The sequence below is a fragment of the Tinamus guttatus genome, unplaced genomic scaffold (assembly GCF_059628265.1).
Source record: "Tinamus guttatus ecotype Peru unplaced genomic scaffold, ASM5962826v1 Tinamus_guttatus_pri_ptg000287l, whole genome shotgun sequence".
Taxonomy (NCBI): domain Eukaryota; kingdom Metazoa; phylum Chordata; class Aves; order Tinamiformes; family Tinamidae; genus Tinamus; species Tinamus guttatus.
Genome location: NW_028288821.1, coordinates 4,834,159 through 4,854,276, shown reverse-complemented (window position 1 = coordinate 4,854,276; position 20,118 = coordinate 4,834,159). Strand labels below are relative to the sequence as shown.

Genomic DNA, 20,118 nt, shown 5'->3' with positions numbered 1-20,118 from the left:
TTTTGATTGATATTTAGATTTAAATATAAATCCCTCCATTAGCATCCAAATAGGTTGGGGTACATCTTTTATATCAGGGTGTCTCTCTTGTGTGTGCATTTGCTTTTGTTAAGCAAGGCTTGGACAGGCAAGAGTGGATGAGTAAGTCAGTAGGTGCAGTGTAGGGCTTTTCTTAAGAAAATGTAGACTGGCCCTTGAGGAGGATGTGGGAAGTGTGGCTTTAAATCACCTTTCCTGACCTGTTTCAGTTGAACTGGCTCAGCACTTGCCTTTAGCTAGTGTGCCGCATCCCAAGTCATTTCTTGATCAATGTATTTGGTACTAAGCTGCCCAGAGGTCATCACGACGTGTATGAGCAGCTCTGTGCTACAGAGCAGTGGAAGTTCTCGCTCTTGCTCATGATGCATTGAGTATTTAGACTTGGTTATAGTTTTTAAGATTCAAAATGCTTGCTTTTCCCATTTGCTTTTGTGTATTATTTCCTCTTTTCCCATACTTCTAATTTTCTTAGAACCCTTTATGTATATAATTTATAGCAATACTGTATTTTCTGTGAATTTGTTAATATGCTGCTTAATTTCCAGGTGTTATTTTATTAGCAAAATCCATATAAACATGGCTATTCCTTTCAGGTACCTTCCTAGCTAAAAGCTGATGCTTTAGGAATGTATTTTGTTTTAAACATTTGGTTTTAGAAATGCTACAATGAAAACTAAATTTATTTTTTCATTTTTTTTTTCTGCTTCCTAACAAGACTACCCTTAAAGTCTCATTTTCTTTCCCACGCATTTTGTCTCAAGGGAGCCTGTCTGTTGGAGACCTCGTGATGGTCAATGGATTGTTGTTCCAGCTTTCGCTACCCCTAAACTTCCTGGGAACAGTGTACAGAGAGACAAGACAAGCTCTTATAGATATGAATACCTTGTTTACACTTCTCAGCGTAGATACTAGAATTAAAGTAAGTAGTAGCTTATTTTCCTTAAAGTATTTGCATGTTTAATGGGTTTGATTTTAGCAGTGCTGCTGTTCTACTCTGATGCTTTTAGGATTTAACTTCTGTTCTAGAAAGGGATACTGGGTAAGGATGCTGCTTTGCATCCTCTTTAAGTGCAATAGCTGCTCCTTTTTTCTTGCAGAAACTTTGAGAGCAAAAGTTGCTTCACAAAAGCTGTGTTTGTACTGAGGTTTTTGTTTAAGCATTCATACCTTGTGCTTAATTTTTTATTTGTAATTAATGATGCAGAATTTATTACTGCAGGAGTTGTGAAGCAGAATGTTTACAACAAAAATTTTTGTCTTCTTTGGGGAAAAGGATGATTAAACCAATTTTACCTGTGTGGCTGATCGTAATTATTTTCAACATATCCAAGCTAGAGTGTCTGTTTGCCTTTTTCTGAGCTAGGAAATGGACTGTTTAGCTTGTTGAACTGCTTGAAATACTTTCTGGGCAGCCTGTAAAGTGGCACTCTTCTTTTAATAGGACAAAGAGCTGGCTCCACCCCTGCAGATCACACCACAGACTGCTGCCATCGCCTTTGATAATGTGCATTTTGAATACCTTGAGGGGCAGAAAGTCCTTGCTGGAGTGTCTTTTGAAGTCCCTGCAGGAAAGAAAGTGGCCATTGTAGGAGGTAGTGGGTCAGGGTGGGTAAATGGACTACATGCAAAATTCTGCATCATTGATTGGCGTTTTTGTAAATGAGTTTGTTCTTGTGTTTTGTTTTTTATTTCTTTTGTCTGTGACATCAATGTTTTGACTGTAGATTTGCAAATGATAACTAAGGATTTAATAGTGGCTTCAATTCTCTTTATATTTCAGGAAAAGCACAATTGTGAGATTATTATTTCGTTTCTATGAACCTCAGCATGGAAATATTTATGTTGCTGGACAGAACATACAAGATGTCAGTTTGGAAAGTCTGAGAAAGGCAATAGGAGTTGTACCCCAGGTATTAAAATATTTCACTCTCCCCAGATAGCCCCTTGTAATGGTACTTTTTTTATATTCTTGCACTGTGATTCAATAGAAGCTAGTTGTAATGCAGTGATCCTGTCTGGCTCCTTTGAAAGTCACTAGTCTTAATTTTCTCAGGAAATACTGCCAATTTTTTATGTGCATTGTGTAGATCTAATTCCTGAAATGTGTTTAAGCCCTTAAAGCTGGAGGCTGTTTCCAATGAAGTGATGAACATTTATCGATGATTATCACCTTTGAGTTAGCAAAACAGTAAAAGAACGAGTGATGTGGGTTTATAATACTCAAAACATTTGTGGAAAAACATAAGATATTTTGTACTGGCTTCTTCCAAGGGTCGGGGACAGAGTTTTGAACCAGTGATGATAATTTCTCATTTAAGATGTTGCTTCTCTAAACGCAGGATGCTGTTCTCTTCCATAATACTATCTATTACAATCTGCTCTACGGCAACATCGGCGCGACGCCGGAGGAGGTGTACGCGGTGGCCAAGCTGGCGGGCATCCACGAGGCCATTCTCCGAATGCCCAATGGCTACAACACGCAGGTTGGTGAGCGGGGACTCAAGCTCTCAGGTAGGTCCTTAAGTGCACATGTGCTTTGCATCCCTTTTGCTAACTCAGTGTGTAGTTTGTTCTTCAGTTACACTTGCTTTTAGCTCATTTCATTATAAGTGCAGGGCTAAATGTTAATAAACTGTAGTTTAAGGAAGCCATCTACAAGATCTCTAAAGGGATGTATTTGCAGGGGATAATGTTCAATGAGGTGAGAGGTAAGCACATAAATACGTCTAAATAATAATGGTCTTACTGTAAAATATTTGGCCTGTGGAATACATATGGAAAAAATGGAGAATTCTCTGCATGTCTCCTCTCTAAATGTATGATGGTGTAGATTCACCTATGCAGAGACCTCCTGAATTTTGATCTTTAAATTTAGACTTATAACAATTGAAATTTAGATTTTTTTTTTTGGCGGGGGTAGTAAATAATGCTATTGGGTATGTTGTTGCCATATAACAATTTTAGGCCCTTTTCATAATAAAAGTGCCTTCAGGTCTTCTCATTTTGAATTGTGTGTGTTTTGTATTTTTGACATTTTTTAATGCATAAACTGTGACAGCAGGTCTACAAGTTGTGGATTTACATAAAGCAGCTTTGATACTGAAATCAAATATCCTGAGTTTAGGTTCTCTGAGTTTCTTCACAGTCAGATAGATACCCTCTAGTGCAGCCCCATGTCATTTCAGCTTTTTTACAAAAAAAAAAGATAACATTTTTTACAAAAGCATTTTTTATAGTTTTACAAAATTAAGTTTACTCCTTTTCTCTGGATGTCTGTCTCTGCACCCATATTTCTTATAAGACTCCTTCCGTGTCTATTAAAATTGCACACAGTTTTTTTGAGGGGTATGGGGAAGATAATACTTGAAAGCAAATACTGTTTTTGTGGCAGATAATGTGAGATGATAATGTGAGATAAGAGATCATTTGGGAACTGGGAAATGTCTAAATCATTTGCCTTATTCTTTCTCTGTTTTTTAATGGGGAATTTAGGATTTTTAAAGTGCCAAGTTTATCTTTAAGTATAATTTTTAGGTAGTAGCTAGATTCCAGTGAAGCACTTTCAGTCTTAAATGTCTTAGGTTAAAATTGCTTTAAAAGAAAGCACAAGGATGTAACATTAAATGTACATTGAATGAAACAAAATCAAAATTCCTGTTTTGATTGACTGAAGGATATATTATTATTAGGTGCATAAATATTTTATTTTAGATAAGCCTTTATCCTAACGCCTTAGAGCATTTAAAGTTTTGGGAATTTTTTTTTTCCTTAATGGATATTTAATGCAAGATAGAACGGGATAGTCATAGTCACTTAATGAGACTTTTCCATTTAATTCACTGATGCATTTGGTGACTGCAAAGTTCTTTAAAATCATTTCCTGCTCCTGTTCCAAGAAAGCAAAACACCCTGGGACTTTGCTTAGACTTACTGGTCAGTAGGGATAGTGGTAGGGCACAAGGTTTCACATTGGATCCCTTGATCTCCAGTGCATTTGGGAATGCTCAGCACGTGGGCTGAGCCTGTGCCTTGCTTGTCTGTTTCCTGGCTTGATTTAACATTACTCCTCCTTCAAAAAAAAAAAAAAAAGAAGGAGGGGTGGTGGTAGTGAAAGGTTTGTGTATTTGAGTGGTTCTCATTTAAGTTCAGACATTTTATATTCATTATGGGGAAAAAAAAAGAAGTTTTGGGGAGCACTGACATGGAAGATGGCTTGGAGAAAGGCAGTGACAGTACTGAGAGTGAGGTGTGGATGATGGCACAACGCACTAGTGTGTGGTGCCAGAAATAGCTGCAGTCTCAATTTCGGGCCCTTTTTCTCTGGCTATTTAAATCTGTTGAGAGAAACAAGTGGTTAATTTAATCAGTAATACCTGAATTGGATCCTCTCTGTGTGCAGCGTTTGCAGCCCTGCTATATTAAAGATTCTGTTCTTCCTGTAAAGGAAGAATGTACATATTCTTGGAACTGAGTATTATAAAATATATTTTAGGAGTGTTGTCTAATCTTACATTTTTTACTCTGCTACCAAGAATCTTAATAGGAACAAAACTCCGTAATGGCAGTGCACTTAAAGTGCTGCTGGCCTGCATGGGGATGGGATGAGCAGGAAATGGGTCTGTGTGCTGCAAATGAAAGACCATGGAATTTTGATATTGGTGCATGCCTTTCAAACGGGGATATTGCCAAGTTGTCAGCTTTGGTCATCCTTCAAAGAAGGGGAGAGAGGGAGAGTGTATGAAAATAGAGCTGCACAATTTACTCAATCCAGTTACTACTGACCTTTCCCCCAAAGATAGTTAAAGTCTTGAACGGCACCAGGATTATCAGGCTCTTAAATGGTTTATTAGAGCATGTTCTCTTTTGATAGGAGTGGAACATTAATAAGAATTATAATGGTGTTAAACAGAATCTTGCCAAGTCTTGCCTCCTGCACAGGAGAGCAGGCACACAAATGTTAAATGTTTGTGTTCATACCAAATGTTTAGCAGATTTTAAGTCCTCAAATGCACCTGTGTTCCTGTCTATAAAACTTGTCATAAGTTATTCTTGGGCAAATCAGTTGTCTGTAAGAATTGTGAAGGAAGGAAACTATTCTGAAACCACTTATATCAAAAAACCAGCAGGCAGTGCGTTGCATAATGAAGATGATTTCAGTGCCAGGCTAATTGTATTTCTTAATGAAATTCACTCATTAAAGCTGTTAGTTTTGGACACTTATTTCAGGCTACAGAGTAGCGGAAGGCTGGGTGAGTTTCAAGGAGAGCCTGGGAGGAGGAGGTGCGAGGTGCGTGAGCTGCCGGGAATGCTGCAGCCGCGTCACGTCGCCTGCCCGCGCGCGGAGCGGCGGGTACCTGCCCGTGCTGCGTGGGACGTGGCTTGTAGGGAAGCAGGCGAAGGAGCACGAGCCTCCCTCGTGTGGAAAGAGTTACTGTCCCCCCTCGCTCCTAGTGCCTCCAGATCTGTGAAATAGTTCACCCTCCTTTTTAGGAAAGATAGTCTGGAATTACTGTATTTTCTTGGAGAAACAACCTGCATGGTATCTTATGTAACCTATCTGCAGACTTGTATCAGTAGTAACAATGATGTGTATTGAAAGGCCTTAAGGAATGAACACCTCTATTTTTGCGTTTAAAATAACCCAAAGGTCACGACTATAACTTCTTTTTTTTTCCTTCCATTCCCTTTCCCCTCCCCTTGCACAGGAGGAGAAAAGCAAAGAGTTGCAATTGCTAGAGCGATGCTAAAGGAACCACTTATTTTTCTCTATGATGAAGCCACATCATCTTTAGATTCAATTACAGAAGAGGTAAATTGGCAGAAAGAAATATAAATCTTAAGTGGTGTACTCATGTCCGATCTTGGTACTTTTTCCTTCTTCTTTCCTTCTCAGAAAGAATCTTTTCTTTTTTTCTTGATTGCTATCACATATTTTTTTAAAATTAATGTTAAGTGATCCTAAGACTAATCCCTTTTCCCAAAGGCCAGAGCAAGAGATCCTGAGCTTCATCCGCCTTGAGCTAGAGGGAAGAATATTAGTTCTGTCTCTGGGAGTGATTTCTGTTTTCCACCCTGAGGTTCACCATTAAACATGCATTTTTTAAAACTGTTGCAAATATTTGGCCACGATCCCCTTTACTAGATGTCAACTACACACCTTCAGTTCATTTAAAAATTAGTATCACAAATGATTTTCATATAAAGTGGAACAGAAAAACCCTTGTTCGTTGTGCAGCATCTTTCTGAGATGCAAATCAGGTAGGCGTAACCTGCAGCGCTGCTGTTAATTTGTATTCCCTTCACAGGGAGGGCTGTGAAACATCCGAGTGTTGTGACATGGATGTCATGACACTACCACAGCAACTGCATCAGGCTTCATAACTGCATCTTCGCTTAAACACAACACTCTCAGCACCAGCAATAATTTCACAAACTAAGGTCATCTAAAACCAGTGCTCTGTGTATGTTTGTCTTCACTTATGCAGATCATTGAGCAAATTTGCTGACCTGTAATCACTAAATTACTTACATTCTCCAGATGCGAAGAAGCTAAGGTACATACTGTACATCTGTATAGCACTGCTTTCAAATAATGATTCCCAGCTCCCTCATATGATCGGAAATGTTCTTAACACAGTTCTACGCAATAATACTTACCTTTTCATTTTGCTGTACGTGTTGTGAGAACCATAAGCAAAGCTGAAAGTTTCACAGTAGAGCTCAATTTTAAAGACAGCAAATAAAACAGAGTCCTTGGTATGTCAGGTAATCTGCATGTCTTTTGGCAAAGCCTGGTGTTTTTTTCAGGGAAACAAAATGGGCACTTCACATAGTGAGAGAACAAACTCCCAATTAGTGCTGCTTGCAGACGGATGTGGTTCGGGAAGGTAGAAAAGTGTGGGAAATGATTCCAATATTTTTTAGCTTCGTGTTCCACATTGGCATAGTTTTGAAAGGGATTTTTTGCCTTTAACCTCTGTTCATTTGGGAAGTCTGTCATTATTATTTTCGAGTGTCTTAACTGCTTTGATGATTTGGAATGCTCAAGGATATTCTCCTGAAATCAAGTAACACTTCTCCTCTTTCATCCCTTGGGATATATATATATATATATTTATATATATATATGTTTTCCCTTCCCTATGAGTATAAGCTTTTTTAATATATAATTTTGAGGATGCTGTCAGAGCCACAAGTGGTTCAATCTTGAACTTTATTTGCCTCTTCTGTAGATGCTCCTAGTAGTTTTCTAGTGTGAAACTGGCAATTTTGGAGATGTTTCTCAATACTCATTTAAAATAATTTGAATATTTCAAACAGCATTTTATTTCCTTTCGTACAATCTAGGAATGTGCAAGCTTTTGTCTGATTTTAATCTTACAGAACATTCTCAGTGCCATGAGGGACATGGTGAAGCACCGAACATCAGTCTTCATTGCCCACAGGTTGTCAACAGTAGTTGATGCAGATGAAATCATTGTCCTGGATCAGGTGAGGCTTTTTTCCTGTGAAATGTAGTTTTCACATAACATCACTATAAAGACTTGGTGTACCCTTAAAACCCTCACCAAGCTGCGGAAACTTTTGTCTTTGGAAATGAATTTTTTTTTAATCTTGCCCAAGTTTTGCTTTTTATATATTTCTCTTGTTTGCAGCTAGCATTTTATAAGCTGTAGAAACCTTTCAGTGATCCCTTTTTGCTGTGTGTATTATGGCTTTGTGTGCATAGTACACGTAATTACATGTACTTTATATGGTTTATTACAAAATTCATTTGATGAGCTGGGAATGGTTTAATGTTGCATATTTTTAGTTTATTATATGCCCCTATCTGTTTGGGCTCCTAATGTGTTCCCCCAATTTATGCTTCATTCTCATTATACAGTGAGCGGCCCTCTTCCACATGCATCCATTGGGGTGTTTTCAATGGGAAGAGAGCATGGCATGCTCTGTTTCCATGCGGATAACATCGTTGTTGGCTTATTCAACCTAATTATGTTAGAAATCTGAGCACTATTCTCTAATGTCACTCTAGAAAATTGTAGTCATTCGCTTGTGCTGTATGTCTACCTTAAACACACCCATGCCACGTGCACACATACACATATATACACACGCGCACCGCTTTCAACATTTAACATCACTGTTCAGCACTTGCCTTATATTCAGTCCATCCTAAATCTGCTTTCATCTATATCAATCATTAAAACATGAAATATGTTACCCATATTTGGTTATAGATTTTAAATAAATGTCCTTAAAATGAGTTTGTCATTGTTTTTTAACTGATAATGCTGAAAACAGGGCTGTAACATGGTTGTAGTAGAGGTTAAATCAGCTCTGTAGTTCATTATTTTAAGGGTTAGGGGTTTATTTCTATGCTTGTGACTATAGCTGCATTTGATGACTAAAATTGCCCATATAAAAGAAAATAAGTTATTCCTGTAGTACACGAAATGATTTAATGGGAAATTAGAACAAAAACTGATGAAATGGTGGTGTTCCTGGCCAACTTAGCTATACAAGTCTCAACTTCATGTGAATCTAAAAACTGAGTAGTGGAATAAACTCACTCGTATTTCTCTGTCAATATTTTGTTCCATTTTGTTCTGCTGACTTTTTTCTGCTTTTGCTGAAATATCATTTCCTAAGGTGTATCCTTTCTCTAACTGCATTTACAACATCTCGCAAATGTTTTTAACATGTTACACGGCAATCTGTGGTTTTTTTTGTTTGTTTTCGATGCAAGTTTTCACAGCTTAGTCAGAGTGTGTTTTGTGTTACAGAGTAACTGTTAAAGATAAAAACACAACCTAAAACTGTAAATCAGCTAGGATGCTCACTTTCCTGAATGTGATTTTGGTGTAAAAGAGGCTGTGCGTGAGCGAGGCAGCGAGGGACATCGCCTTTGGGGTCCGGCTGCTTCGCCGGCATTGCTGACGTTTGCTCAACAGAAAGTTGCCTTTGGTCCCAGCTTGATGAGTGCTGCTGTAACAGCCAATGAAATGAGGATCAGTAATGGAAAAATTGGGACTGGTTTTGGTTAGCCATGTAAAATATTGTATTGCAATTTCAGTACCTTTGCCTAGGTAAAAATCAGAATAACTGAGTAAGCAAATACTGTATTAACAGTAATGATGCTGCAAAGCTGAGTGGAGAAGGTAAATTTCTGGCAACTGTGAAAATTATAAAAATAGTTTAATTCATAAACCTAGTCTCTACTGCAGTGAACTCTCTCAAGTCTATACGCTTAGTGTTTTTAAATAAATTCCACAGTTTTGTTGGCCAACTACATATTTGTTAAGTTTCCACCAGCACGACTACTAATAAAAGTGACAAGACCCAATTTTGTTTCCCAGCATGTTCATCAGCAGCTGTCACAAGGAGGTAGATTTAATTGTAGATCAGAATTTGGAACTAATACAAAATCCATGTAGTTGTCCGTATAATGCTCTCTTTTCCCAAGAGAAAGAATAGGTAGAGAAGGGACAAATTATTTTAAGTTGAAGTCGGTGGATGTAAATGGCCCTCTCATGAAAAAGACTGCAGCCTCTGTTCTGCAGAATAGTGATGTTTGGCGCTCTGCAGGGTCTGGGCTCTCCCCTCCTCCTCCTCTTTCCCCTTCCCACACTACGATAGTCAATAAATCAGCGTCGCTCTTTCACTAAGCTGCTCGCTATATTTTCATGATGGCACTTCTAATGCCAAAAGCAACTGTGGCTCCTTTCTGAAAACACATCTTACATTAATTGCTTTTAGAATCTGATTTTAAATGTTTTTGGCTTAACTGCTACAAATCACTTGTGTGTGCTCTCCTCTTTCAGCTTCTTTCAGTGTAGCTTAAGTATGTCTCTCAGCAGGCAGGGACAGATGCATGTCTGTCTTGGTACATCCGTGTGCCTTTCACTCTAGTAGTTTAACATCTTGCTGTAGAAGAATTTCTACGCTTAGTTCAGAGAGCACTTCCAGCTTGAATGATAAAACTTTTCATATTTGTAGGCTTTAAATTTTGTCCAGGTTGAGAAAAGGAGTCTGTGCTCCTATTTACATAAGTTTAAGAGTACAGCTCCTTCTTTTCTACCTGCAGTGTGACCCAAATGCAATTCTCCACACGTTCAGTCTTCTTTTGCTGCCTCAGCCTTATCCTAATCCAGAATTGCCGTGAGCAGTTTGTTGGCAGTGCTGGTATTCCTGAAGATCTGGTAATATTGATTGCTGGCTTCTTCTTTTACAGGGCAAAGTTGTTGAACGTGGCAGACATGCAGACCTCCTGGCCAGCCCGAGCAATCTCTATTCCGAGATGTGGCATACACAGAGCAGCAAAATGCGGAATAGCAGTAGTATCAATCAGAAATGGGAGGAGAGAAACAATCAGATGTCCAAAGAGGAGGAGAGGAAGAAACTACAAGAAGAAATTATCAATAGTGTGAAAGGTTGTGGAAACTGTTCTTGCTAAGTATGATCCTGGATTAATTTCTATAACAGGTTAAAAATGCACACCGCTGCAGTGAAGCACAGCTCTTGGTTTTAACTCATCATTCGAAAACTTCCTGGGTTTTGCAGTTTTTTTTTACTGTTTCTCAGAGAAACGTAACTTCAACCAAAGAAGTCTTATTTCTACATCTTTACAAATCCCTGATATTCGATGGCATTGCAAGAGCTGAGCTTTCTCAAAAAAAAAACTTTTAAATTACTTCTGACAGTATATTTTACGGCAGTTTTTAGGTGATGGTAAATTCTGCTGGTAGTTACTTGAGATGGATCATTAAATTGTAAACAGATTTGTGCTCAATTTACATTACTTATCATCTTTAATGGCTGATAAGGAAGTCGTGTTTGAATTGTAGTTGGGCTAATTTGAACTCATTTGCTAGTGAGGAAGATGCAATTTAATTTTTTCAGAAGTACTCTGGTCTGAAATATTCTTCCTTGTGAAACTTGACAAGAGCCCCAGCAAAATATTAGAGGCTTCATGTAGCAAACTAAATATTGAAGTAATCCACCTCACTGCTCCAGAATATCTTTCATATTGGACTATCCAGGAAGTGCATTAGTGTTCTTTTAAACAAGAGCTAGAAGTTTGAAGAGCTGACGAAAATCTGAAATCGAAATATAGTGTGACTTTACAAAAAACATACAAAATATGCAAATATTAAGAATGGGAAGCTTTCTCTTAAATGGAAAAAAAAATCAAAGTTCCAAATTCTATATCCTCAACATCTACTTTGAAGTAGAAGTCAAAGCAGAATGCACTCTCCTTGATTTTGGGCATGGTCTTAGGGATCAATTAAGAGTCAATAAAGACTGCCCTAAGTTTATGTCATTAGTCTATGAGCCTGAGAATGAGAAATAGACATGGATGATGTTGCTCCAGTGATCTCACAACTTCAGTATTTTTTTCAGTCTCAAGAAACCTAAATTTCTGTGACTTGCAGGACACCACAGGATCGTACAATCAGACCTGACCTCTCCAGGGAGGTTTCCCATATCTGTTTACCAGGAGCTATGCTGGTATAATTCCTCATTTGTGAGAGGGCAGTATATTTTAATAAGAAAAAGGATATCTTTTTATTGGTGTGAAAAACTTTTTTTTTTCCTGGGGAATTATAAAAGTATAACTACACTGATGAAGTTATGTTTGTAAATCAAGTGCAAGATGTCTCGATGTGGGCACTAGCAAAGCAAAGTACTGAATTTGGTGCTGCCAGTATTGCAATACTGCTGCAAATAGTGGCATTTTTCTTTCTTTTGTTTGTTACAGCTTTCTCTGCAGCTAAATATAGCAACAATAACTTTAAGGGAGTTAAACCTTCATCTTTTCTGCTAGCCATTCATTTTCTCACTATTAAAATGATGCAAAAAAATGTTATTAATCCTCAGGTAAAAAATTTCTTTAACAATAACATCAAATGCAAGGACTTCTGCTTTCATCCTTGGAGTGCAGAAGCGAAGTAAAGCCTTGTTAACGTAGTGGCAGTCCAGAATTATTTTAATTTGCCATGTCCCTTTTATTTTAACCAAGTGTCTCCTTTTTTAATTTGTAATAGCGGTGTGGTAGATTATAAAGGTGCAGTTATCTCTGAACTGCCAGAAAGAGTTAGCAACAGTTAAGGCTTCTCCCTTTCCTGTATTCTGACTAACAAAAATCAAACGTCCCTTCTCCCTCAAGAGCTAGTTTTGGAATTAAATGATTTGTCTACTGTTGCATGCTGCAAATAATGTACAAATGCTGTAAATAGTATTTCAATCTTGACCACCTTTTTCCTTTGGCACAATTTTAGAGATGTCACTAGTCTGAAAGATGGAGGAGAAGGTGGGCTGGGTTTTTGTTCATTTTTTTTTTTCCCTCCATGAGCATTTGCTGACATTGCCATGGGCTTTGAAATTCCAGTGGTTGCCTAAAGAGAAGGAAAAGTTGCCTTACAGGCTTTTTAAGGACTCCGAAACCACGAGCTGTTTTAATGACAATTTTGTGTGTGTTTGTGGAGGGTAGCAGGGATGCAGATGAATAAGTGACTATGCAAAGCTGATGTTTTTAATCACCGAGGACAGATTTTGCAAGTACTCGAAGGTGTGGGAGAAGGGAGCGTTTTGAAATGGTGAGTATCAGTAACAATCAGAGTTGGGTTAAATCTACGAAGGGTCTGACGTGGCTGTGAGACTGGTGTTGGTCTCTGCAATCTTCCTTTTTTAAGCCAGTGCATACGCTGCAGCTTTGTCCAGCTTCAAGCAAACTAGATGATGGAAAGCAACTCTTAAAGGTATTTTGTAAAGAGAAGGCTTGTGGTACAGTAGAGTATTTATTTTAAAGGATGGCAGTGACTTCTGAGAGATGACTGAGAATTTCCTGTTCCATAGAGTTGCTAGATAAACATTCCTGACTTGTTTGTGGCTTTACATGAATGCTCTCCATCGTTGCCTGTCTGCTTTTTAAGCCCAATACAAGGGAGAGGGGATGACTCATTACTGATTATAGCAAAAAGGTGTTTTGCTTTCTTCTGGTCTTCCCTGCTCCCCCCCACCTCCCAAATTAAATGAGAGAAGCTTCCTAGAACACCAGAGTAAGTTGTTGCACAGCTGAAGAGTTGCAGGTGAGCAGGATTTTGTGCTGCCACAGCCTCCCACTATTTCATCAGAGATGCAAGAATAAAATAGGGTTATGTTTTGCTTGTAGAAGCAATACTTGGTGATTCTTTTGCTTACAAGACGATAATACTTTTCCCTTGGCTTTTTTTTTTTTAATTCATATGCCAAGACTCCAAAAATCACTATTTTAAGCAGATGTTTATGATGAGCAGGCGTTTTGCTGACTGGGAGAGTCACAGTTTGGAGACTTGAGTAAGATCACTAGTGTATTGAGTCCTGAGCAATCTATATGGCATCTCTTTAGAAAGCCTTACAGTTTGATACAGAAAACTGATTTATTTTGAAGCTCTCTGATGGCCTCTGTGGATCTTGGTAATTCTGCTCTTCTGCAGTCAGAACGTCACTCTGCTAAACAGCAGCTTTTCATATTCTTGGAACTTTGCTGGACTTGTAGCAGGTTGTTTCTCAAAATTAGTCATCTAACACCATTATAAAATCAGTGTTTTCTGTTTTGGAGTCACAGCCATTTATTTTTTTTTCTCCTCATTCTCCCTCTTTTTAAAGGCAATATGCAAGTCTGAAACGTGGACAAAAAGTGATTGGTTCTTGCAATTCATATTCATCTTTGACTCTAAACCTACAGAATTAAATTTTAATTTCCATGCAGGAACTTGCTGAGCACAGAATGTGAAGACACAAACTGTGCTTGCCATGGCTGTTCTAACCTCCAGGTTAGCAAACTTATGGTTTGAGGGTATCGGTTGGTTGATTTTGGTTCTCAAAAATGGAGATTCATACCTTGCTACTTGCAGATGACCTCTCAGTTTACTCTCAGCATTGCCGTTGTATGGATTAGTATTGCATACATCTCAATTCAGATTTTAAATTATGTTCAAGTTTCTTTTGAAGACGGAAATGTAAAATATAAATTGTACAGTAAGATGATAGATGTTCAGCAACAACAAAAAAGGCTAGTTTAAAACCACATTGTATAAACATCTGCTGGAAGACTTCTTACCCTGACTCTTGTTCATCTGTGTATAGCTAATTATTACTAAATAAAGGATTTATCTTTGTGAATAGACATGGGTGTCCTGTTAAAGTGACTCCTCCAGCTTTGCAGCAATTTCCAGGGGAAACAGATATTTTGTCAGTCACTCGTATGGAACAAGAATAGCGATGATTTTAATAACAGCTATGGGAGTGTGGCTCTTCCACCCAGAAAGGGAAGCTTTGAATTGGCTTTTTTAGTAGAAGTAATTGTTTGCAGTGCTTGGTAATGACAGTGAAGCTGATAGCAAATTATAGGGCTGAGGGTTAGCATTAGGCAACCAAACTCCAGATGATCAGTCAGAGAAAGGTAAGTTCATACAGCACACCCAAATTCTGTTCCCCCTCAGCTTTTATATGCCCTTAATTTTCAACGTATCAAGCTGCAAAAACATGTGAAGAGCACTCACATTAGTCACATTGTGCCGATGAGAATGAAAATTGTTGTTAAAAGCTTGACTGTTGCTTATTTTAAAATACTGCGTCACATCTTTATGAAAGTAGACTGTTTCACCTCCTCAGCGCTGAACCGGTGAACAGCAGCAGCAGAGCTGGCTTAAGAATTCGCTTGAGCCCAGCTCTTCAACTAACACTAATTAGTGATTTTTTTTTCCCCTGCTAAAATGCCAGTTTTTCATTAGCTGATGAGAAACCAGGAAATAGTTTTTATTTAGCAGCGCCCTGCACCGCGTTGACGTGAGGCGCATTAGGCACCGGCCGTGCTGCCCTGTTGTCACTGGGCCCTGCGTGGTCTCAAAGCGCCCGGCGATGCCGGGGGCGACTGAACGTGACATCTTGGAGCAGACTGGGGGTTTCTCTCTGTGTGTTTGTTGTTCCCGAAGCCTTGTTACAGGAACTTCCAGCTGTTCTTTCTATATATTCATTTCAGTTCATTTACTATATCTTTAAATCTTTTAATGATACTGTGCAGGGATATTCCATGAATGTTGAGTGACAAAAAATACCCTCATTAATTTTTGAGGGGAAAGAACTATAATGGGAGTGTATTTTTTCTCCATGTATACATATAGCTTCTATTAATGCTAATTTGAGTTGCATGTGTGCATCAAGGAAAACAGTAATTACAAATCCAGCACTTTATAATCGTCACATAAATTAGGAATCATTTTGAGGTTACCATGCTCATTTAACAACCCATCTGTGTTCAAACAATAGCTGCAGAAGTGACAATTTAGTATTCTATCGATTATGTACTGTTATCCAGTGAGGAATTTTCCGTGACATTTATCTTGGTCAGTGTAGCATCTAAATGCTCTTTTCTACCTTCAGTCCTGATCCCTGCTGGAAATTACAGCTTTGGTCTGCCTGCAGGATAAGAGATTTGATGGCAAGGGGATGTTTTCTTACCCGCATGTTGATGAATTTGTCATTTTTCTCAGAGGAGATAGGGAATTTTCTTTAAAGAGAAAGTTGCAAAAGGATTTAGCAGGACTGTGATATGTAGTTGTCCTTTCTGAAATGGTGATGTCATTGATGAAATGATGATGGAGGCAAATTATAAATATCTAAGCATCTTACAGAGCTGAATTTTGTAGACTTTGGGATACTGAGCTCCCTGAGCTGCCTTGCTGTAAGTCTCCCACAGTTGACGGCTGCAGTATAATCTTGACCTTAGATAACTTAGGATTTTATTCCAGCATCTCTTTCTCAAATGAGAAGTGCCAGTTGTACAAGTGGCACGGCATATTTATTATTTGAAAAAAAAGGGAAAATATATTTTTACTTATAACTTAGGGCAGAATTTAAAATAGCATTCCTAAAGATGAAAGACTAATGTGACATCTCAGCTCCCCACACATTTTACTTCCAGTTTTCAGTGCTTTGTAGCCCTCTATAAAATTGTCAAGTAAAGCATTTATGTAACACAAAATGTGCCTTGTAAAGCTATCAACTTTATTCAAGAGAGGGGAGGGGGAAAAGGAGAGAAATTTTCCCTTCCTTTAGAGGTGAAGAAACAGGCTTGAACACTGTATATGGGCCTGTGTTGTGTCCTCTGACTGTGCTGTAAAGTGGTCTGCAAATGAAATCAGGGCACTTTAGAGGCCAGTAATACCAATAAATATTTCAAAAGGTTGAGTGTGAAAAGAAGTGAAGTTTTCATTTTAAGCCTGCTAGACAGAGTGGAATGCGAACATCAAGCTGGTCCCTTATTGGGAATGAAGGTTTTGGATACTGCTGGTTCATGAATTGTGAAATGGCCTGTGAGGATTTTCACACAACGGTGAAAACTTTTTTGAAAAAGTTTCTGGTTTTTGGAGGAGATTGAACTTATTTACAACAACAACAAAAAACAGGGAAAGCTTTCTGGTAAAATGAAGATTTACAGAATTTGTGAAAGCTACTGACTATTGTGGCTTGGTGATGCTGTTGATTGTTGGGTGAGTCAAGAAATTGAAAGTATTTGGCAAGATATGAGGGAGAGGAAAGAGCAGAGAGCAAAACTATTTTAGGCTGTATTTTTTCCTTCTACTCTGTGCAGATTTTGCATTGGTTCCTTAAGAAGCCTGTGCTAGGGATGGTGCTGGTGATAGGATTTGGATGTTTGGATCTAGGATTGTAGATCTTGCCTGCACCAGCTCGAGTTTTATGGCAATTCTCTAGTCTCTGCTGGAAGAAAACTCTAAGGAAGAGCTTATATTAGCTTATATTAGCAAGTTAAGCAAAATACTACAGTGTAAAGTAGCAATATGCTATTACTTACATGGGAAGGCTGCTTTATGAAGCAGATGGATGTGTAGTCTGCATGGCCAGCTCTCCTACAGGTTGTATAGATGGTGTTACATATGTCTGTAGCGTGAACAGGAAGATTTTGGCAGACTTGACTCTGTAACAACTGAGTTCGACTTGTGCTCTTGTATGAAGTGCATGTCTATATCTGAGAATTATTGAGAGTGAAGACTGGGAGGAATTTGAAAAGATTAGTAACCTGAAAAATTGAATCGTGGAACATGGAAAGTTTATTTTTGAGTGTGGAGGGACCTGATCCATGTTCAGTTGTGTGATGTGTATCCATCACGGAATGACTACAGCCCATGTTACTGAACACGTCACTTGCCTCTGCAAACAATTTCCATGGCAAAAATAGATTAATGACTCAATCTGATAATTAATCTGATTAATGATGAATTGTAAAATACAGTAACATTTAATATACAATATTTTAAAACATTTAAATATGAATTGTGAAGGAAGAGAAATTCAGAGAGGAAATGTGGAGGCAGGAGGGAGTCCTTCAGGCCCTCAGATGCAAAGAAGTGCTCCATACAGTTGCTGTCTCAAGAGTACAGTCAGAGTTTCGCTGTATTCCTTTAGTCTTGAATCTTACAACTTTTAACTGAACAAAGAGCAATCACCTATACTGGGCATGATAATCTTGGCTGCTTCCGAGGGTTTTTCTCATGGCTGCTGTCTGCATTCCTCCTTAAACGCCTTCCCCCTTCCCACCTTTCTCAGTTCCGTTGCCTCTTCTTCCTTGCCAGTCTCCATACCCAGGCTGTAATTCTCCTCTCGTTCTTCGCCCTGAAAGCCTTCCTGTCTGTAAGCCCGAGGAAGCGTTGCCAGCTTCTCTTTCAGGCTGCTGCTTTTCTTTCCCTCGCCTGCCATGGAAGAGCGCTGCCTTTGAAAGGACTTTGCTATCGGGCGACCTCGGCGGGATGGGCCTGGGCACAAAGAAGGTCCTTGTGCCGGGTTTGCACCTCTCATGTAGCAGCTGTCCTGTGGGGACAGGTTTGTTCTATGAAATGCTGCTCAGTGAGCTCCGCCACTGCATCTGCTTCTTCCGCTTTGGCCAGGTAAGTAGCCTGAAACATGAGGCAGCTAATAACAGCAGCCTCCTCAGCGCTGTCTTTTGTCCCCTGTTTTATGCATTATTCGGGTTGTGCAGGCACCTCATTTTCAATAGAGGCTCTGTCTGTGATCGTGTTACGCAGTAGTGCTTCCAGAATGGCCAGAGATAGTCTTGCAGAAAGTGATACATGCAAACAATTCATGCAGTGTGAAAAGAATAATTTTGAATGGTATGTTCCCTGAAAATTCGTGTTTGCTAGAACCCTGTATCTCTGCTCAGTGCTGCTGCACAGAGCATGTCTGTTGTGGTGTGTGCCTGTGTGCCGGATCTCTGTAGTACATGATCATTTGTAGTACATTGTCTCATTGGCCTTTGTATCAATCCTGTGGGATTTTTGATGGTGGGAACCTTCAGCTGACCACAGAAAGCTTCCTTCACCAGATGTGCAACTTTCCCTACAAAGTCTCAGCATGGAGAAGTTTTAGCTGCTGCTGAATATTTTAAAGACAGACTACAGTTAATCAGAGGAGGAGTAGGAAACAACTGGAGGTAGACTGCAATTTTGAAAATATTGCCTCATATAAATAGCATAGAGAAATATTTTACAACAAGTCAAATGAATGTAACACCTATGGAAGCAGTGGGGAAATATGAAAGACTACTTGACAGTCAACTTCAGAAACTGGCAAAAAACATGCTTTCTGATGAACTGTATCTTGTGGATTTTGTTTTAATTTAAGGAGCAAAATTTTCTAGCAGTGGATTTGGCCTCCTAGAAAGTGGCCAAGTTCTAACAAGTAAGTGCCTAAGTGATCTTAACAGGCATCTGAAAATCCTTCAAATGGTCAAGTTTGTTAGTCTCAGCTATTAAAGTCTTAGTGGAAACTGATTCTTGAAATAGAAGGTCATCTCTGTGATTTGGACCAACGCTTGCTTTACTGACATTTGAGTGGTTCTGTGCTGATCCTGTGCTAACTAGAAAATGGCACAGGCTTTTACAGACCTTCAATTCCACTGAATATATGTCTTTTAAGTAGTTTGCTCAAAGGAATGCTAAGCTGTTTTACTAAATCCAGAAATCGTAGCTGCTTGACAACTCTGAATGCACAATCTGACAGCTCACGCCATCAGCTGGAACATGATGAGCAGAAAAAGGGACTGCATTGCTTGCTGGTGGCTTACATGAGTCTTGTAATAACAGTCAATTGGAAAACATTGGGAAGAAGTGACGATCTGGAGTGTGTTTATGAAATATCTGCTAAGTATATTTGTATTTCCTATCGACTGCAGTGAGTGAAAATGGTGTGTCGTGGAAACAGAGTAGCTGTGTCCGAAAAGTGGGAACCAAAAGAGCTCCTCAAAGACTCGCATTGAAATTCAGGTGAATGAATGACCACGACGCACTTGTGATGATTGAGACGGATTAAAAAGTAGGTACTCAACTGATTGTTTCTTTTTGGCTGAAGGAAATAAGTGAGTATACTTACTAGTAGGCATCAGCAAAGGAAAGATGGAAACCTTGTGGAGTCCTTGATGTGGAGTGCTTTGACGTGACCAGTGCTATATGCATGGAAACTGAACACAGACTAATGGCTTTGTGGTTCAGCACAACTCGGTGACTCAATGAAGTGGGCAGAGCTAGAAGACATGTAAGCTGCTCTTCAAATGAGACCTTCCACCAAAGTGAATGTGTTTCCAAGGACGTTTGAGGGGGGAGAATGAGAGAAGAAAAATTACTGTAGATTAAGCTGGCTCTAGCAGTTCCTCTAAGTTAATTGTAGACATTTCTGTATTTATCCTGTGCAGCTACCAAACTAAAACACAGGTCAGTGGTCACCTTCTGTGGTGTCAGGCTGCGCCGTGAGGACTAGCTGAAACATCTTGGAGTGGTTGTAGAGTGGAGCCCAATGTGTTGCTGAGATACAAGATCAACATAATCAGCAACTAGCTGGGGAAAGCCTGATAAGAGCAAGGTGCACTTACCTTCCCTCATGTCTTTTCATCAGCAGAAGATGGAATGTTGTACGACTAGGGAGCGTGTACATAACTCTTCAGGGTGGCTGAACCTTTCCGGGACAGTTGTCTCAAGTGCCACCATCGCAGCCAAGCTCTCCGGACATACGTGATTCAGCACT

General features: G+C 39.1%; 1 protein-coding gene across 1 annotated transcript in view; it reads left to right on the top strand.

Annotated features, from left to right (window-relative positions):
• Positions 1-11,575, top strand: part of ABCB7 (ATP binding cassette subfamily B member 7) — a 38,117-nt gene extending 26,542 nt beyond the window's left edge. Inside the window, exons 10-16 of the mRNA XM_088527519.1 lie at positions 801-958; positions 1,481-1,644; positions 1,820-1,949; positions 2,379-2,550; positions 5,745-5,848; positions 7,423-7,530; positions 10,274-11,575. Of these exons, the coding sequence (XP_088383645.1) occupies positions 801-958; positions 1,481-1,644; positions 1,820-1,949; positions 2,379-2,550; positions 5,745-5,848; positions 7,423-7,530; positions 10,274-10,495 (1,058 nt within the window). The 3' untranslated portion in view covers positions 10,496-11,575. The remainder of the gene's footprint in view (positions 1-800; positions 959-1,480; positions 1,645-1,819; positions 1,950-2,378; positions 2,551-5,744; positions 5,849-7,422; positions 7,531-10,273) is intronic.
• Positions 11,576-20,118: the final 8,543 nt, after the last annotated feature.